The sequence below is a fragment of the Achroia grisella genome, unplaced genomic scaffold (assembly GCF_030625045.1).
Source record: "Achroia grisella isolate CSIRO2021 unplaced genomic scaffold, CSIRO_AGI_Agris_v1 utg821, whole genome shotgun sequence".
Lineage (NCBI taxonomy): Eukaryota > Metazoa > Arthropoda > Insecta > Lepidoptera > Pyralidae > Achroia > Achroia grisella.
The window spans coordinates 3784879-3802504 of NW_026713035.1; the positions used below are offsets into that span (position 1 = coordinate 3784879).

At 33.5% G+C, this 17626-nt stretch overlaps 1 protein-coding gene across 1 annotated transcript in view; it reads left to right on the plus strand.

The window, feature by feature from the left end:
* The window catches only part of LOC131852011 (E3 ubiquitin-protein ligase RNF19B-like), a 79653-nt gene that overhangs the window by 45018 nt on the left and 17009 nt on the right, over window positions 1-17626 (plus strand). The window contains exon 2 of the mRNA XM_059202578.1: window positions 10672-10769. Coding sequence (XP_059058561.1) covers window positions 10672-10769 — 98 coding nt within the window. The remainder of the gene's footprint in view (window positions 1-10671; window positions 10770-17626) is intronic.

Below are 17626 nucleotides of genomic sequence, written 5' to 3' on the forward strand. Positions count from 1 at the left end.
ATTATATACATATAAATATTGTAATTAGGTATATCCATTTTATATACTTATATCTAAAGTAATATAAACAAGATGATGATTTACTATCCTGACTATTACCGAAAACGTCGTGAATTAAAATCTGACAGTCAGAAAAGAATAGAAATAAAAATATATTTACTGGCAATGTATTCTGGAGAGAGACTCGCCCTCTGCCAATAAATACCTCAAATTGTCCCAGCGAAATGTAGGTAATGGATAAACTCAAAAAGTAAATCATTGATGTTCTTTGAAAATTCCTTTATCTAAGATATGTTGTCAGCTAGTTATATAAGTTATATTTTATTCAATATATGTATGTATACACACAACAGTACTCAAACCTTTTCCAAATATTTTTTTCTTATACACAAAAATTTACTTTTCACTTCATCTTAAATAAAAATATAAATGGTGTATAAAAGTTAGTCCAAACTTACGTTGAATGTTCTACAGGCTTCATCAGTTCTAGCACAAATTACACTTCCTACTTTGTCATTGGGAATTAATCAATTCGATTCAGTCATTGGCATCGATGGACAATAGAATCTAATCATCACCATGATTTGTTTTTCTCACGATTTTAATGACCATTCATAAGTACTTTTTTGTACGATTTCAAATTGTAAATCGGTCGGTATGCCTGATGAAAAGTATGTAGTAACCATCCGGCATCAGGCTCCTTCCGGATTTGGTTGGGATGGGAAAGTAACACGAGTGGTGAAGGCGAATGGTGACGTCCGTCGTCAAAGGCCCCTTAAAACTACATTCGGGTCACAAGTCCCGGAAACTATTCGGAGATTCCCCACTCTGCTATACGATGGACCCGACTCCCGCTAAATCAATGGAATGCTGAAAAGTTCAAATCAAATCATTTATTCATGTAAGACATTACAGTTCGTCTCAGACTTACGGTTTTATTTTTATGACTAAAGATGATAAACGCAGAAATACACAATTTTTTCATTAGAAATAAAGAAATATGGAAAGTGCATAGTTTTGGATGCTTCCTGCGTGAAAAGTTTTCACTCTGCATTTCTCTGTATATATGTATATGTTTTTATGTTATGAAAGTCTATGCGTCGATTATTTTCTGACAATCAAATGCCGTCGACCTCTACCGGCCTTGGTAGTTTTAACGGGCTCGTTGCGTGACGAATGACGATCGACACGTCTAAACATAGAAAGGAAATCCATGGAATTATTTGTCTGTCTGTACAATTGCAAATCTCAGAGGATTTTTATAGTCCAAGTGTCACGTTATTTCTTCAAATAGATCACCTGATTCTGTTCGGTCTTATCAATGAAACAAATTAGTAGTCAATGTTATGTATAATATAGTGCAATAAATGCAAACGACTGTATTTGTTTTTTACTTTTTCTTTGTGAAGATGGATTGTATCACTAGGACGGATATAGGTTATCTGTTATCTCAAAAAAGCAGACAAAATCTAAGGCAACAACTATACAACAGGCTTCAATAACAACAATTAATCTATTTTTGCCAACAATTACACAATTATACAAAGGTTATAGAAAAAATAATAGGTACAAACTCCGCTATTGCTGCTACATGTGAGTCCAACGCTGGTTTTCAGTTTGTACCTACGCAGGCGTATCTAATTAGTGGTGTCTATAATGCGTCACTATAGGCGCAAAGAAATATCCCGTCTACTGTTATTTTGTACCATTGCTTTATTAGCCCTTGGACCTTGTTATCCTTTTTTATTTATTTATTATCACACAAATTTGATTCATAATAAACAGTATTACCAACACGCAAAACTGCTTAGCAGTTTGTCTTCAGCAAAAGCACTTAATACTATGTTATAGTTTCTCTATTGCATAGATAAAATACTAGATTATTTTATTCTTCATTTGTATATTTCTTGCTACAGTTATAAATAACTCACACAAATGATTGATGATCTGCAAAACAAATTAATAAGAGTAGGTACTAATAAAGAGAATCATAACGTTATATATAACATTTACAATCTGACGTAAATACTCGTAATGTTATTAACAGCTCTTATATTTTTTTCTATATTTCTAATAAAATCTAGTCAAACAAAACTATTGTAATGTTTATTAATGTTGGTTTTCCCGGGGAATGTGAAAACGTGGTATGGCGCTGTTGTATTGACATACAATATCAGTATTCAAGCATTATGTAGAATGAAGATGTTTTTTTGGGTTCAGCGTTTATTTTATAGACTCGTTCGGCCTTATTACAAAAAGATAAACCTGGTTTAGCACTAGTAATAAACCATTCACCAATGTATTCCTTATTACAAAATGAAGTTTATCTCTAAATCGTGATTCGTCTATGGTCTAAAGTTAGACCTGCGATGCCCCTAGTTTAACAGTGGTCTAAATGCAAAAAGTCAAACTCCATTTTAAAAATTCTATTGTAAGTTGTAGTTTTTGGAAAAATATTTTAACTAAAATTAAAAATATATTAAATAAACATTTTTAAAGCAAATTTTACGACAATAAAAATATATAAAAGACGTTATTTGTTATTTTTTCACTCATTTGACTTTGAAATAGTCACCATTCGACGATCCAATGATCCAATAAAAATATCTCGCCGTTCCTTTTCTCCGTCCGGACTCCTACTTGTAATTTAAAACTGATTTTAAGCCTAATAGTACATTAATAAATATTATATATTAATGAAATAGTTATAATGAAGACATAGATATATAGAAATAAATTTATTTTTAGTTTATACATTTTTCTTTGAACTAATATTATTTTTGATCTTTTCAGTTTTCTGGTAAAATGGAACGTAATTGTACGGTGACAGACATGAGTGACTGATTTCTGTATGGAATACATAATGAACGATTTAACTGTAGTACTAAGTAGTCCTCTGTTAGATCTGGATTCGTAATAATGTTAGGTTTATTCCAAGCATTAACTTTAGGAATGGTTTAAACCACGACCATCTAGACCACGTTTCGTCCGAGTTTTAACAGATTTTTTGTAATAAGACCGGTTATGTTTTGGTTGACTGGTCAATGTTTTTTTTGTATATATGAATATTGAATAGTAATCAGTTTTGCTAACGATATAGGATGATGAGATCTACTTAAAATCAGACCATTAGCCTTCGTAGTAAATTCACCAGGAATTTGTTACGATGGTTTCCAAGGGGATCGCGTGGAGTTTAACCTTAGATTGTGCATTGTTATGGGGTCATTACTAACAATCCCCTTTTCACTTTAACAACCTGTTAACTGTTCACTAGTCTACCAACCCATTTTTTATCGTGTGGAAAAGTCTTCAATAGACCCTGCCAAGGAGTAGTGGGAGTCCTACCTCCTATAAAACTACACGACATATTTACGAGCGTCAATATCGCTAGGTCGATTCAACCTCGACTCCAGCGGAGTGGGTCCTCCCTTTAGATGGTGTAGCTCACACCTTATCTTGTTTTTGAGGCACCATGTTTCGACAAGTTGAATTGTCTTTCCCTTAACAACGCTCCCAATATCAGTATGCAAGTAGGTATTTTGCAGATCAAAAAGGTTCAGCGTTTATTTTTTGCCACGTCGTCATTTGTTCGGCCGGTCATGGTTTGCCTATTGTTATCGTCTCGAATATTTTTGTTGTAACAGCTGATATTGGGGTTTTCCAGAATTAATCTGGTTTAGAAGGAAGTGGATAAGGAAAATAACTTATAACGTATTTAAATATGCCACTCAATTTTATAGGACTGACTTACATCTTATTTTTGTTTTTTTTCTAATTGGTTTTAAAACTTATCGCACAAGTTTGGCAGTTAAATGAAATTGTACGGAGTTATAAGAACTTACTTCAATGAAACAGGAAGTACATAATGAATTATGGTAATTAGTATTTTTGAAAGTCTTCAGGCCGTTTATGTAATAGGCGATGGTTGTTTCCATCAGCTGGACCGACAGATTTTTTATATAGTGATTACTTAATTACGATGAAGACAATATGACCGCATGAAGTCTGGTTCGTCTTCACTGATCAATTTTTATATCTCGTTAGTTATCAGTTTAGAGGTAAAGCCAACCCCCTTAATTCCCCATTAATCAATGTAATGTGGACTAATGACCTCATAGCTAGCAATGTGCCATATCAGGTCGATCTCCGCTCCGATCTGCGGTATCCCTTGGTGGTTAATTTCTGATGAAACTGTTACGATGGGCTAACTGACCTGACCTTATACTCATACTATTATCCTTTACTGGTATCCCGTCAGGCTGTCGGTGGCGGTGAAGTCACCATACCTTTATCATCCATTAAAAAAGTTATCAGTTTTTTATAACAAAATGTACGTTTAAAATGTCTGATATAAATAAAAAGGAACGCACATTTACCCGTTTTATATGTTGACGTTTATAAACCCGATTGAATAAAAATAGCTCGTTTTATTATTGGAAATAAGCTTTATTCGCGACTTTATTTGCATTGATTTACAGGTATCTGTAATAGAAAACATGAATAATGGATGAGTCCCGTTGGAACTCTGGTGCCTGACAATCTCGAAACACGTAAATCTCATTGGAATTATATCAAAGGGAACGTGTTATGTTGTTTTGTTGATGGATGTTGACGTGTTTTTATGATGTATTAAAGCCACAAGATCGCATTATCTCTTTTTTTTATTGTTTTAAAATGAACTATTTATAGAAGAGAGAAATTAATATGGGTGTCAATAGTTTTGATAAATGTTTGAAGATTTATGATTCAGACTTATATTTGATCTATTTACAAGGAAATGCTGAATATACAATACAAAATATCTAACAAGTCATATCTTTATTTAGGTTGTTTATTTTCAGTACAACCATTATAGAAGAAGACAGATGTTTTAATTATTTTTGTTCACTATGCAGATGGGGTAGTCTAAGGAATACTCCATCTACGGTTATATACACTTGAGGGCATTTTTTGTAAGCATTTACGTTGTGGTTGGAATGAAACCTATAACATAACGTGCGTCCTTCACCTCATTAGACCTTTGGGACAGACCCACCCAGTTACGTGAGGGTCGATTCGTTTCCAATAAATGATATTCCCGAATTGACTTTTTATAGTCTTGCTTTTTATTTTCTTACACAACTTGAGAATTATTTACTTGATTGCAATAACAAATGTCGTATTACGTTGGTATATGGTTTGTTTTGGATTGTTAGCAATGTGTTTCTTCTGAAAACGATATTAACTAATTAACTAATTCATTCCCTAGGAGGGAACCGTGGTTTTTATGGATGATTGTGAAATGGTCCGCCCGCCTGCACCAACGGTTTACGCTGGCGGTGTACCAGTGGAGGATGATAAAATGTGCATGAGGTCAGGTCAGTTAGCCCGTCGTGTTAAATTCGCCATGAATGGGGTTATAAGTCCACATTACTAACAATCCCCTTCCCCCCTCCTAACCGTGGTCAACTCGCTTGTAGAAAAGACGTATGAAAGGACGACGGATATCTATAGTGAAAGTGAGAGGTTGCTTGGTACCATGGTCAACCTAGCTGACCTATCATTATCGGGAGATTGTTTATAACCAAGACAAACAAGACAACTACTATGTAATTACAATTACATAGTGGATGTTTGTTATTGCTCAAATAAATAAATAACGCATTCACAATATTTTGTTATTGAAATGTGTGTATAAATCTATTGACAATAATATGTACAAGCCGAGTTTTAAGATTCTTGACTGCATTCAAATATGATCTTTAATACGAGGTAGACTTAGTAAAAAGTCGTTTGCGTGGGTGTCTCTAGTCTCAACTACTTCAGCCGCCAAGTAGCTTATTTTGTAAACCGAGTTTCTCTTGTAGGGTGACATAAGGCAGTAAAATATATTTTAGTCCTTCGTCACCGGGCTTCACGTGATAACTTGATGTCTTCATCATATGTGTAAGAAACGATTACTGCTTACTAGTCGTATTGATTGTCATTCTAATTACATAAAAACTGCGTTATGTGATCAATCTTATGGGCATTTAAAACCCGATTAATAAGTTCTTTTATCCCAATGAGGATCGAGATTACAACGGCGCGAACCTACGTACAAACTCCCTAGTAGGGGAATCAGAAATGTATCCGACAAGCAAGAGTTGACCTTCAGCCACTCTATAGGTACTTCTGCAGGTTTAAAGTGTTTCTCCTCCACCATTTTCATAGCACATAGTAGCATTAATGTTCAATAGCGTTATAATAGTTTAAAAGGAATGGAGCATAAAGAACGCCGTTAAGATTTACTGCGTATAAGCCGCTGATAAGTGTAGTAGATCGTTAATATTACGCCCTAAATTAAATGGCTATATACTGTTATGTTTTCAATCATGTCACGTTTTCCATTTATGTGCTTGCAGTATATTAACATTTTATAGTGTTTGCGTTTGTTCTCGGAGCAGTTTGCAAAGCACGTAGCTATGAGTAACTTACATTTTTCCCTAAACATACTTACATAGAAAACAATTTCGCCGCCGTTGTCTGATCGCTAATATCTTTTGAATTACGCAATGGATTTTAATGCAGTTTTTAGAAATAGAGTGATTCAAGAGGAAGGTTTATATGTATAAGACATGGATGTTATAGTATAGAACAAGCTGAGAAATTCAAAGATTTGTAATGCATCAGTGCGAAGCTGGGACGCGTTGCTTAGTAGTATAAATACGAACACAGCATATCTGTAGTCTTAGAACACTAGCTTCATCACAATGGCTGTTAATATACAATGTTTTTTATAGTGATACTATACTAGTTTTATCACTCGTGTAGCATATAATATATAGTAGTGGTAGAGGTGATTTTTTAATGATATATTTTATAAATAATGGCTAATGCGTTGTTAAAATACTTCACAAAGTAAGCCAAGAAATAGACATACACGGCCAGTATTTTGTTGATAAAATAAAATTAAATATTTTTATTCTAATAGATGGTCAATGTAATCCTAAAATCAAGTATCTTATTAAATAGACGAGCCGTAATCCTACTGATATAAACGTGTACGCTAGCATTCACGCAAAGCTAGACGTACAATCTTAAACAACGGATTAATACAACCTTCACCACAGAATACCCAATACGAAATACTTACCTACACCATTCATGGTCGCAGTGCAACTCAAGACTCAACAAACAAACCCAAACTGTTATTGCGTAGTTCCGTTAGGGGCACATCTGCGTGTCTTCCGGATACAGCATTAGAGCTATACGATTGTGTCATCCAGAGTGTCGATAAATGCCATATTGGTGATTATGAATTAAGGTGATGGTGGTGATAAAAAATTAATTAACGCCACATGACATTCTGGGTAATTCGATACGGTCGGCTGTGTGACTAGAACGGCTAACATCCCTTTATCCGAATCACAAATTTTCTTTGAGGCAGAAATAGTTGAGACAGAGTTTTTTTTAATTGATAATTATGGAATTGTGCACTCACCTGTGCTAACGGCACACGCTGGCGTGGGACCAGTGCAGGTTAAGATGAGATGGCCCATCTTTTAGAGGGAACCGCTTTTCTTCCTGTCATAAATTACTGATTAGCCGTTCTCGGATACCGTTCACGCAGGCGGGAGAAATAAACTATCATTATCAATTTAAATAGTGTCGTATGAAAGATGTTTTGTAACAAAAATGCTGTTACATTGTTAAAGACCAGCGTTCTCTCTAACAAAAACAGTGTAAATGTGTACAAATGTGAGTCATATGCCACAACTAACAGTTCTGTAGAATGCACTTTGCGTACTTATCTAACACCAGTTTACATAATGATTAGAGAGTAGTCAGCGTTGTTTAGAATGTTTCATGTTATTGCAAGAGATTGTTAGGTTCCTGTAAAAAGAAATTAATTTTATTTACTTGAGTGCGTTCCGCCCTCGTTATTTTGTCTGTTTACAATGTTCGAATAATGATGAAATGGATACACTCATCATTTTGTGTATTGATTTCATCAGTTAACTTGTTTGCTTTTGTTTGAGCTATTTTTTTGTTCCTTATTAAAAATAAAGCAATAAAAATCAAGGTCAAATATGATTGTGACAGATAATAGTAATTATAAAGGTAATAATTATTATTACTTCAATGTTTGCAAACAACGGAATTCAAATTTATTAATGCGGTCTGATCACTAATGCAATCTCTTTCAGACCATTTTTGGAAAGTGAGCGTTTACAAAAAAAAATATAGTTTAATAAAGTGGCGCATGAATGTTGTTGGATTACGAACTTTATTCAGGAACGTCCCGATGTGTTTAGTGGCCACGCATTCTAGAGTGTACATTTTCATAAAACAATGATATTGTGTTGAATAAATCATTCATTATCTTGTTTTATATAGTTAAAAACACGGAGCGACCTTTTTATTCCAGTTCTTACTTTCAATTGTTTTTTTATTCTTAATTCGAAATTTAAGTGGCCACATGTATTTATTTATGGCCAGTATTACCAAGCGCCCTTTGCTTCAGTAAGCAAGCCGGTGATACAACCTGCTTAGACTAAGGAGGTTCGGTATACGGAACAAATGTAAGTAATGAAAATAAAATGAATCTAAATAAAATTTCATATACACTCTTGTAAATGTAACAAGTATCAGCGAACGAGCACTGGAATGGTTTAAAGAAATAAAGTATTAAGAAATAGTACGTAAATTCAATTGGACTATACAATATCTACACTTAAATTGCACAATATATCTGGCGACCAACTTTACAATCTTTGTCACCTTTCCATTAATACCTGAGCACTATATTTCGCAGTCTGTCTTACCATATAACGTTAGACCACATTCCTCCGCAAAATTAATACCGGTTTCTCAAGTAATAGTGTTGTTTATTCCCTGACATTTTTGGCAGCGCTACTCAGACTGGGCGATTACTAGACAAATAAATAACACTAAACGAGGAAAATAATATCTAAAGTAGTAACTAGTATTATAAACTAGTGGTTCTCATAATTTTCTCCGCTTTTACATTTGTAGATGCCATCTATTTTCATCTTCATGATAGTGGAGGTCTGAACTGAATTCCGATAGTCGCGGGTACGATTCCTCCCTCTAATTTGCTCCATTATCATGATTAACCTTCTCTTACTTGCTCCATTGCTCAGTATTATATTATTTTCTGAATGTTTTCTACAAAACTACCAAAGATTCAAGAACTATTTTCATACTAAACTTTATGCCGGGCTTCCTTCGCGTGACCAGAATAATCTATACTCTAGATATAAGATTCTTGATAAATAACACGTGTACGCAAAATTTTACTAAGTCTACGTAAAGGCGCCAAGAAGTAATAAACAAAGAATCTTTTATTATCTTTATCTTTACCTATAATAAAATCGTAAAAACATGACGAAGCGAAAACTGTATGTTTGTATGTTAAGATATGACGTAAAATCGGCTAAAAATTTTGTCTGAATATATTGGTAAACATATAGGCTAAAGAAATTTTTGAATAATATATAATTTTAAGGATATATATATTGATACAAACAATCACACTCGTGAATACAAGCGAGGAATCGATCCCGCGACCATCGGAATTAAGGCGGTGTGCTATACCACTAGAGCACCGAGGTCGTCGAATATTACCAGGCAAAACCTAGTATGACATTACATAATATTTTTTAAAGTACCAATAGAAAATCGTCCAATATTTTTTTTGGTCTGACTAAACATAAAAATATTTGGTAATGGCTACATTTTCTCGCAGATTTTTCGTATCAACGATCGTGATGTACGACAAGCAATCAGGCGGGCTGAATGGCCAATTTTAGGCGTTTAATTAAGGTCTTGTGATTAATTGTTTTTGCGCTGCGGGTCGATGTGATTACGGCGTCTAACTTAAATGCTTAAATACTAAATATTATTTTAGTGTCGAGACAATTCTGTATTTTATTATTTACTAGCTATACCCGCGGTGTCACCCGCATTTCATCAAAATCCGTTCAGTAGTTTTTGCGTGAGAAAGTAACAAACATCCATATTCACAAACTTTCGCGTTTACAATATAAATAATGAAGATATGTGGCTTATTTATTAAACAATGTTGCTGTGTGTTCATATTATTGGATTCATTAAATAATTTGTCCCAATGAATATGTTAAATTTATTAATGAAAACTTACTACAATCCTATGTGCCTAGCTGTCTTGTATTCTATCATTATCAGTTATCATAAAAAAACCCGTAAAATGAATATAATCTATCCATAAAAATAAAATTGGAGTGTCTGTTTGTTATATTGAAATAACCGTTTGTTACTACATGCTTATGAATATAAATACGGTACATTCACCAAAATAACATATTTTACAATTTTTGTCTGTCTGTTTGTTTCGCCTAATCTCTGAAATGGCTGGACCGATTTTCACTGGACTCTTTTTGCAGGCAGCTGATGTAATAAAGAGTAACTTAGGCTACTTTTAGTTTAGAAAAATAAAGTTAAATTCCACGCGGATGAAGTCGCGTGTACAGCTAGTTTATTATAAAGAGCGTTGATAAACTATGTTGATTGAATACTCAGCGAAGATATCACTTAACAAACAAAATGTTATCTAATTGTTTGATCTATCAACAGAAATGTTTTTTTTAGAAATGATTATCACTAGATATGTCATAGAACCGTAAAGTATATATTTTTTGTTTGTTACAGTACTAGATCAAGGCCAGGAGAGGCAGGTGAAGACAAATGTGGAGCAGTCACACAGTAGACAGCAGGCCGCCGTAGAATGTATAGCTGAAGACGAAGAGGTAATTTTTTATATACAATTGTTATAAGATCTCAATTTTTTATGAAAATAAAATATAGACCATGTCACTAATTGATAATGTAGCGTGATGTAGGTAAAATAATACTTAGAGACCGGCAATTATTTTTTTTATTTATCGATTACAAATAACACGATTAGTATGTCAACGCACGATTAGATATTTATTTATTTGAATTTATTTGATATTTTGAATCTATTTTAAAAGTTATTATACCGTTACTACTTAAAGAAAGGTAATGTCCTTTATTGCTTTTTTTAGTTCTATCGGTACTACTATTCTATATGTGTACATTATTTAAAGTATTAATCGGGTCTTAATATTATTTGCCATAAAATTATTCGTATTAAGACCCGGTTAATAATTTAAATAATCTATATGAAACACGAAAGTTTAAAATTATCTACATGTATATTTAGAAAAATCATAGGATCTTGTCACGTTTATTTTTTATTGAGTACACAATATTTGGGCAGTGTTTCAACCGCCACGATCATGGGTAAACTTGTACTATTACTATTCTGTATATTTAAGCCGAAAAAGGAGGAACAATGTTTTAGGACGTATGTTAACTTCCCGCGAATGCTGTTATTAGATTTGTCTTAAACATTGTAGCCATGTGCTGTAGTCCAGCTACAACTCTTATATATAACACATACCTACATGTGCTATGTATATATGATGGTTGTAGCTGAACGGCGACCCTCACCATGCGTTCAGTCAGCATTAGTTCTGTAATATACACCAGTATGCTACCAACTTAGCTTGTTACGTATATCAAATAGACAGCATGAAATTAATAGAAATTAAAATAGTTTTATTTTATTTATAGTACCTAATAAAATATATATAAGTAGTTGTTGACGACATAATAAAATAAGTATAGCTGCCATAAATTATAAAATAATCGTATATTTTGACTGCGTATATAGTATTCAATTCTTATCTATATTGCAAAGCATCTTGTTTAACATTATTATCTCCTTTTTATTGTACACGGTAAATAGTCTGATGTAGCAAGCCTATTATTATCTACATTCTAAATAGGTAATATGATTTTTTCTATTTAAAAACCTTTCCAAGGTGACAACTTTATTCGCACTGCGACTTTCCTCCCGATTATTTCTGCAACTAACATAACATGTGAAACATATAGACACTAAATGAAACAAAATCGTGTTATAATAGAGTATGTTTTCTGTGAGGGCCACTAGTGGTCAGAGCCGTGAAGTCCCTCGATATAAAATAAATAACAGCACAATACACAGAGCAATTTACAATTAAGAGCTGAAATAGCCTATTATAAATCTATGTAACAACATCTAAAAAAGAAAAGTTCGCATAGAATCAAACTAACAGCTAAGAGCTGGATAAGTTGCCAGTAAAACTTTCTAAATCTATACTGTATTACATTATCGCTAACTTCACCTATAGCACGAGATTACATTACATAAAATAAAAAAAACATTCCTTATACCAGCGTTGTATTCAAAATACTACAACAATCGTTCATGTCAATAGCCGAGGGAGCGTGCACGATACGGCCCATTTTCTATTTCGGCCAATGACACAAGTTACATTACAAACATGTAAACACATCGCATTGACGGGATGTCGGAAACATTATATTGTAGATTATGTTTTTATATAATAAAAGCAGTTCCTTAAGTGCAAGTAGGAATCGTAAAAATTACATGTGAAAAAAAATTTATAAAATAAAAGTCTTCTTTTACCGTCCATTTCAGTCTATATATATAATTGAGAAGAACTGATAGGAAACTAGATTGAATTACTTTTTTAAATGAAATAGTATATTAAAATCATTATATAAAGAGAGAGCGAGTTTTCTTATGAGATAAATAAACTCACAACAGACTACGACTTAAGAAACTCTTTCACTGTTTGTAAGAGGTAAATTATTCCAGAGTGACACAGTTAAGCTATATTATATTATGTTAATATATACAAAACTCACAAAGTTATGTCATCTGGCTTGGTACACGTATTTCGTCTTTGTGTAGATTTCAGTTACCATGAACCAACTTGGCAGTTCTGTTCGGTTTCAAAAGGTGAAGGTATCACACCTTCACTTTTTAAAGCGGATTTCAGACACTTACGTTTCAAGAGGTAAGGTAAAACAACTACAGGCCACCACAAGGTAAAACCACCAAGGCAGGTGTTACCGCCTTGGTGGTTTTACCTCGGCTGCTAATACGTGCAAAGGGTTGGTAAACCTGAATCTACCTGATACCCGCGATTTCATCCCCATGGGTTTAACATTTTTTTAATCAAAATTAATATATTGAATAAAAGTGGCCTAACTTACTCTTTGTTGTAAAAATAATGATGTGTTTTCAATTTTCCCGAGATTTTTCCTGTCTACTGCTGGAATTTAGCTTTCTACTGTTGATAAGCAATTCTTTTTATTATTCTATTTAATAAAGTATCAATCAATCAAGAATCGCTTGCTATTCATAATGTTATACAGTTTATAAATATAAAGAAGATATACGTAATTAAATATTGTACAATTTTATAACTATAAAACAACGAACTCGTCCTCCTCTTTTCTTCTCAACAGCAACAGGGTCCAAAATTAAATTAGATTAGCACAGACTAATCTAATCTAATTTTGGACCCCGTTGTGACCCAAAATTGATCTGCTGAATGTGAACTTAACACTTTAAAGAGCGCATGCCCGCCGGTGGGTCACTCCGCAACGGAAGTAAATTTACACGTTGGGACCGGGTACTTTAATTGACATAAATCTAGGGGTTAAATGATGTCTACCTAAAAGTATTATACAGTAAAAACATATTTAAAAAATTACATACGTAATTAACACTAAAATAATGCCGGTCCCTATGTGAGAATTAAGAATTTTCTATACGGTCTTCAGCGTGATAACTACCTACTATAAAATATTGAATGTAATGCATACATAAAAAATTTGCTTGAATAGCTTGACATTGATTCTTCAATTAACGAGTCTTTTTTATAAACAAAGCCGTAGCTCAATGTGAACGTTTTAAGACCTTGTCAAACATCGAACATCATCGCACATAACATTGACAACGTACGGTCGAAACCCAAAATACAAACAAACATTTCGATAATACTTACCTTGGCTTGATTGTAAATTAATACGAGCTCTGACCGCGACTGTACGCGTAGTATTCGAAATTACTTAACGTTTTTATTTGCCGATTGGAATGATTTATTTCATGTTACGGAAATCTTATTAAAATATTACATTAAAAACAGCATTCGAATCGGTTAAGTTTTAAAATTAATGTGCAGAAATGCACAGATTGAAGTATTGAATTGAAGCCAAACTAGACGGTAGGGATAAAAAATATGCCGTGCCCAAGAAATAATAGAAATAGAAATAATCTTTATTCAAATTCAACCACTGGTACAACCACTTTTGAATGTCATATTTTTTATTCTACCACTTACGCGCAACGCAGATTCATCACAAGAAGAATGTACAAGAAACTGTGTGTTGCTCTTTTGAATAGATGTTTTTTTTTAATGAGGCCGATAGGTCCTGTGCATACACTTTGGAAGAAGTAAACGTAGAAACACATAGACAAAGACAACTTCTCTCCTTTTACTATTTATAGAAATCGTTAGCCACGTATGGACGCTTGTTACATGCAGCATTAACACTTTCTACCGTACAGCGAGCAGCATGCAAATTACATTATCAGTTGTTACGTTACTATACTGTTCACTTTTGTATAAGCTGTCTAGAAATAGTAATCGCTGTAGGTCTGTTATGCTGACCGTACGTTGTACAAACTAAATGGGTATACATATATTAGGTTCTAGAAAATGTTTTGCATTAATTTGTTACATACTAGTTGCGGCTAGAGCGGGTTGGGTATACTTTATTTAAAAAAACAGGAATAATAAAAAGTTGATGTATATATATATATATATATATATATATATATATATATATATATATATATATATATATATATATATGTATGTATATGTAATTCGCGTGTAATGTAACATAATGCGCTGTCCCCAAATAATGTGATAAAGGCAAGGCAATGATGATGATGATGATATGTATATGTAATTTCTAAAAGTTCGCAACAAAAGTCAAAAGTGTCATATATAAAATAGTATCAAAATAATATAATAATCTTATATATAAACTTCTTGTGTCACAATGTTAGTTACCATACTGCTCTGAAATGGCTTGACCGATTTTTATGAAATTTTATATGCATATTCAGTAGGTCTGAGAATCGGCTACTATCTATTTTTCATACCCCTAAGTGATGACGGTTGTCCACCCCTAATATTATTTTTTTATTTTTTGGGCAACATTTTTATTTAAATTTTCATTGTGTCATTAAAAAATACATACAACCCTAAATTTTCACCCTTCTATTACCAATTTTAACCCTATTTTTAATAGCGATATTAGTACTTAATAATTTATATAGCAAAACAACGTTTGCCGGGACAGCTAGTTTTATATAAAAAGAATGGCGGCCAAGCTGCCAGCAACACTAGTGTCTCGCCATGGTTTCGACCCAGTGCTAATAACTTTGGGAGTTTTGTAAATATTAATATACCTATATGGTGAAGAGGTAAAGTTTGTGAGTTTAGATGTTTAGTTATAAACTCCGGTAGTATTGACACAATTTTGTAGATTCCTTTATTGTTGGATAACCCTATCCTATTGTAAGTATGTATGTATCTATCCTATTGTAGTATATAATATCACGTAGTGGAATTGGAAAGAAAAATGTTTCAATAACGGCAATGGTATAGACTAAGGTATAAAGTCTATGTTATTCCGGAATAATGTAACTTTCAAGTAGTGAAAGAATTTCCCAAATCGGTGCAGTGGTTCCGGAAATGGGTAGTAAAATTTAGACAAATGAGGCAGCGACATTTATATTACTTTCGGGAAGTATATATATATATATATATGTATTTAGATGATTTATTTCTTATTTATAACACTTTATTGTACCAATATAGAAAGAACATTAACAAAATTAAAACATTAAAAAATAAAACTAAGTACAAAAGGCGGTGCTGTTGCTAATGCAATTTCTTCCAGGCAATCTTTGGAGAGAGTATTTACAAAAAATAGAATAGGTGGCGCATGAGTGGAAATGATAGCCCTCTGAGACTGACCCTGCATAACATAAACTTGCATGAGGCTGTAATTACGCCGGCTAGTTGATAATGTTCCGCACTCAGCTACTGATTAGATACCATTGTAACATATGTTCAAATCAATATGCAAAATACGTCACGCCACGCCCACGCTATAACATAAAGGAAACTGGTTTGGTATTTTAACATTAGTGCTTGTTGATACTTTGTATTCAAACTGAATATAAAATGTGGTATTATTCCACGAAATCTATGTTATTACTAGCTGTGCCCGCGACTTCGTTTGCGTAAATTTTCCCCGTTTTTGCAACATTTTTCACAGATGCTTCGTTTCTATTGGTTGTAGCGTAATGTTATATAGCTTAAAGCCTTCCTTGACAAATGGACTATCCAACATATAAAGAATTTTTCAATTCGAACCAGTAGTTCATGAGATAAGCGCGTTCGAACAAACAAACTCTTCTGCTTTATTGTATAGAAGAAGATAGATTTGAATTTATTTGCGTAGTTATCTGTGTTTCCAGAGTAGTCCGAAAAAATTACCCTAATCAGAAATATAAATTGTCAAAGTTTTTCATTGTCAACCAGATTTTGACTCATGATTTTCGGTTTTTTTCGGACACAGATAACTACGCAAATAAATCGGAAGACAACGGTAGGTTCGTCCCCTTTCACGTTGTATTTCATATACCAAGCTAAATACTTTGACAATTTATATTTCTGATTAGGGTAATCAGAAATATAAATTGTCAAAGTTTTTCATTGTCAACCAGATTTTGACTGATGATTTTCGGTTTTTTTCGGACTACTCTAACGGTGTTGGCCGCAGCTGGCCTTTGTAGCTTCACCGGAAGATAGGGGACGAGTGCAGATGGCACTCGAAGCCCGCGAAAGGTCTTATGGAGCGGCCTGACGGATACGACATTAGTCTAAGGGCACCACTATAGGCCCGAACCTCGGTTCAGGCCGTCGACATTTCGATCACCATTTGAATTAAAAGGGGATCTATCGAGCATGAGTTCACGACGCTCTCGCACTCGTATTCGTCTTATTAAAGCACAAATACATATCCCCACGACTCCCCAAATGGGGCGGTTAGAGACAAGGTTAACTGTCGATGTTGTTGTCAAAAACTTGAAATGCTCACCTTCAACTGACAATATTTGAATCTAACCTAACAAACGAAGGCCTACTGCTATCTTTATTTAGGATGTTTTAGTGTCAATCAGATCTTACGACTGTTTTTTATTTATTTAATTCAAACTACATAGCACATGTTAAAAATACCTTATAGACTAATATACATATGAAATAATAATAAAATATAAATGATCTGTGTTGTCACGGCACTGACGACGGCAATCTGCCACGGTAGCGCCAGTACATAGCACCCTTCGGCCAGTAGTCCTCATTCATGAAGGTTGGCAGCATGTTGGTGTGATATTGTCTTTGAGTCTTATTGTAAACAACTAAGTCACAACACTCAAGTGTAGAAGGGTTTTGTTTATGTGTTCACTTATAATATATACATGTATTTCTCACAATTTCAAGTAGTTTGGCACAAAACTTGAATTCCGGCTTCAGATATTGAGTTCAAACTCTATACTATACTATACGAGACGCTTCTAGCAATGTATTGTGTATTTCACGATCGCGATCGTCATGTTTTTTTAAACAGAATCATAACT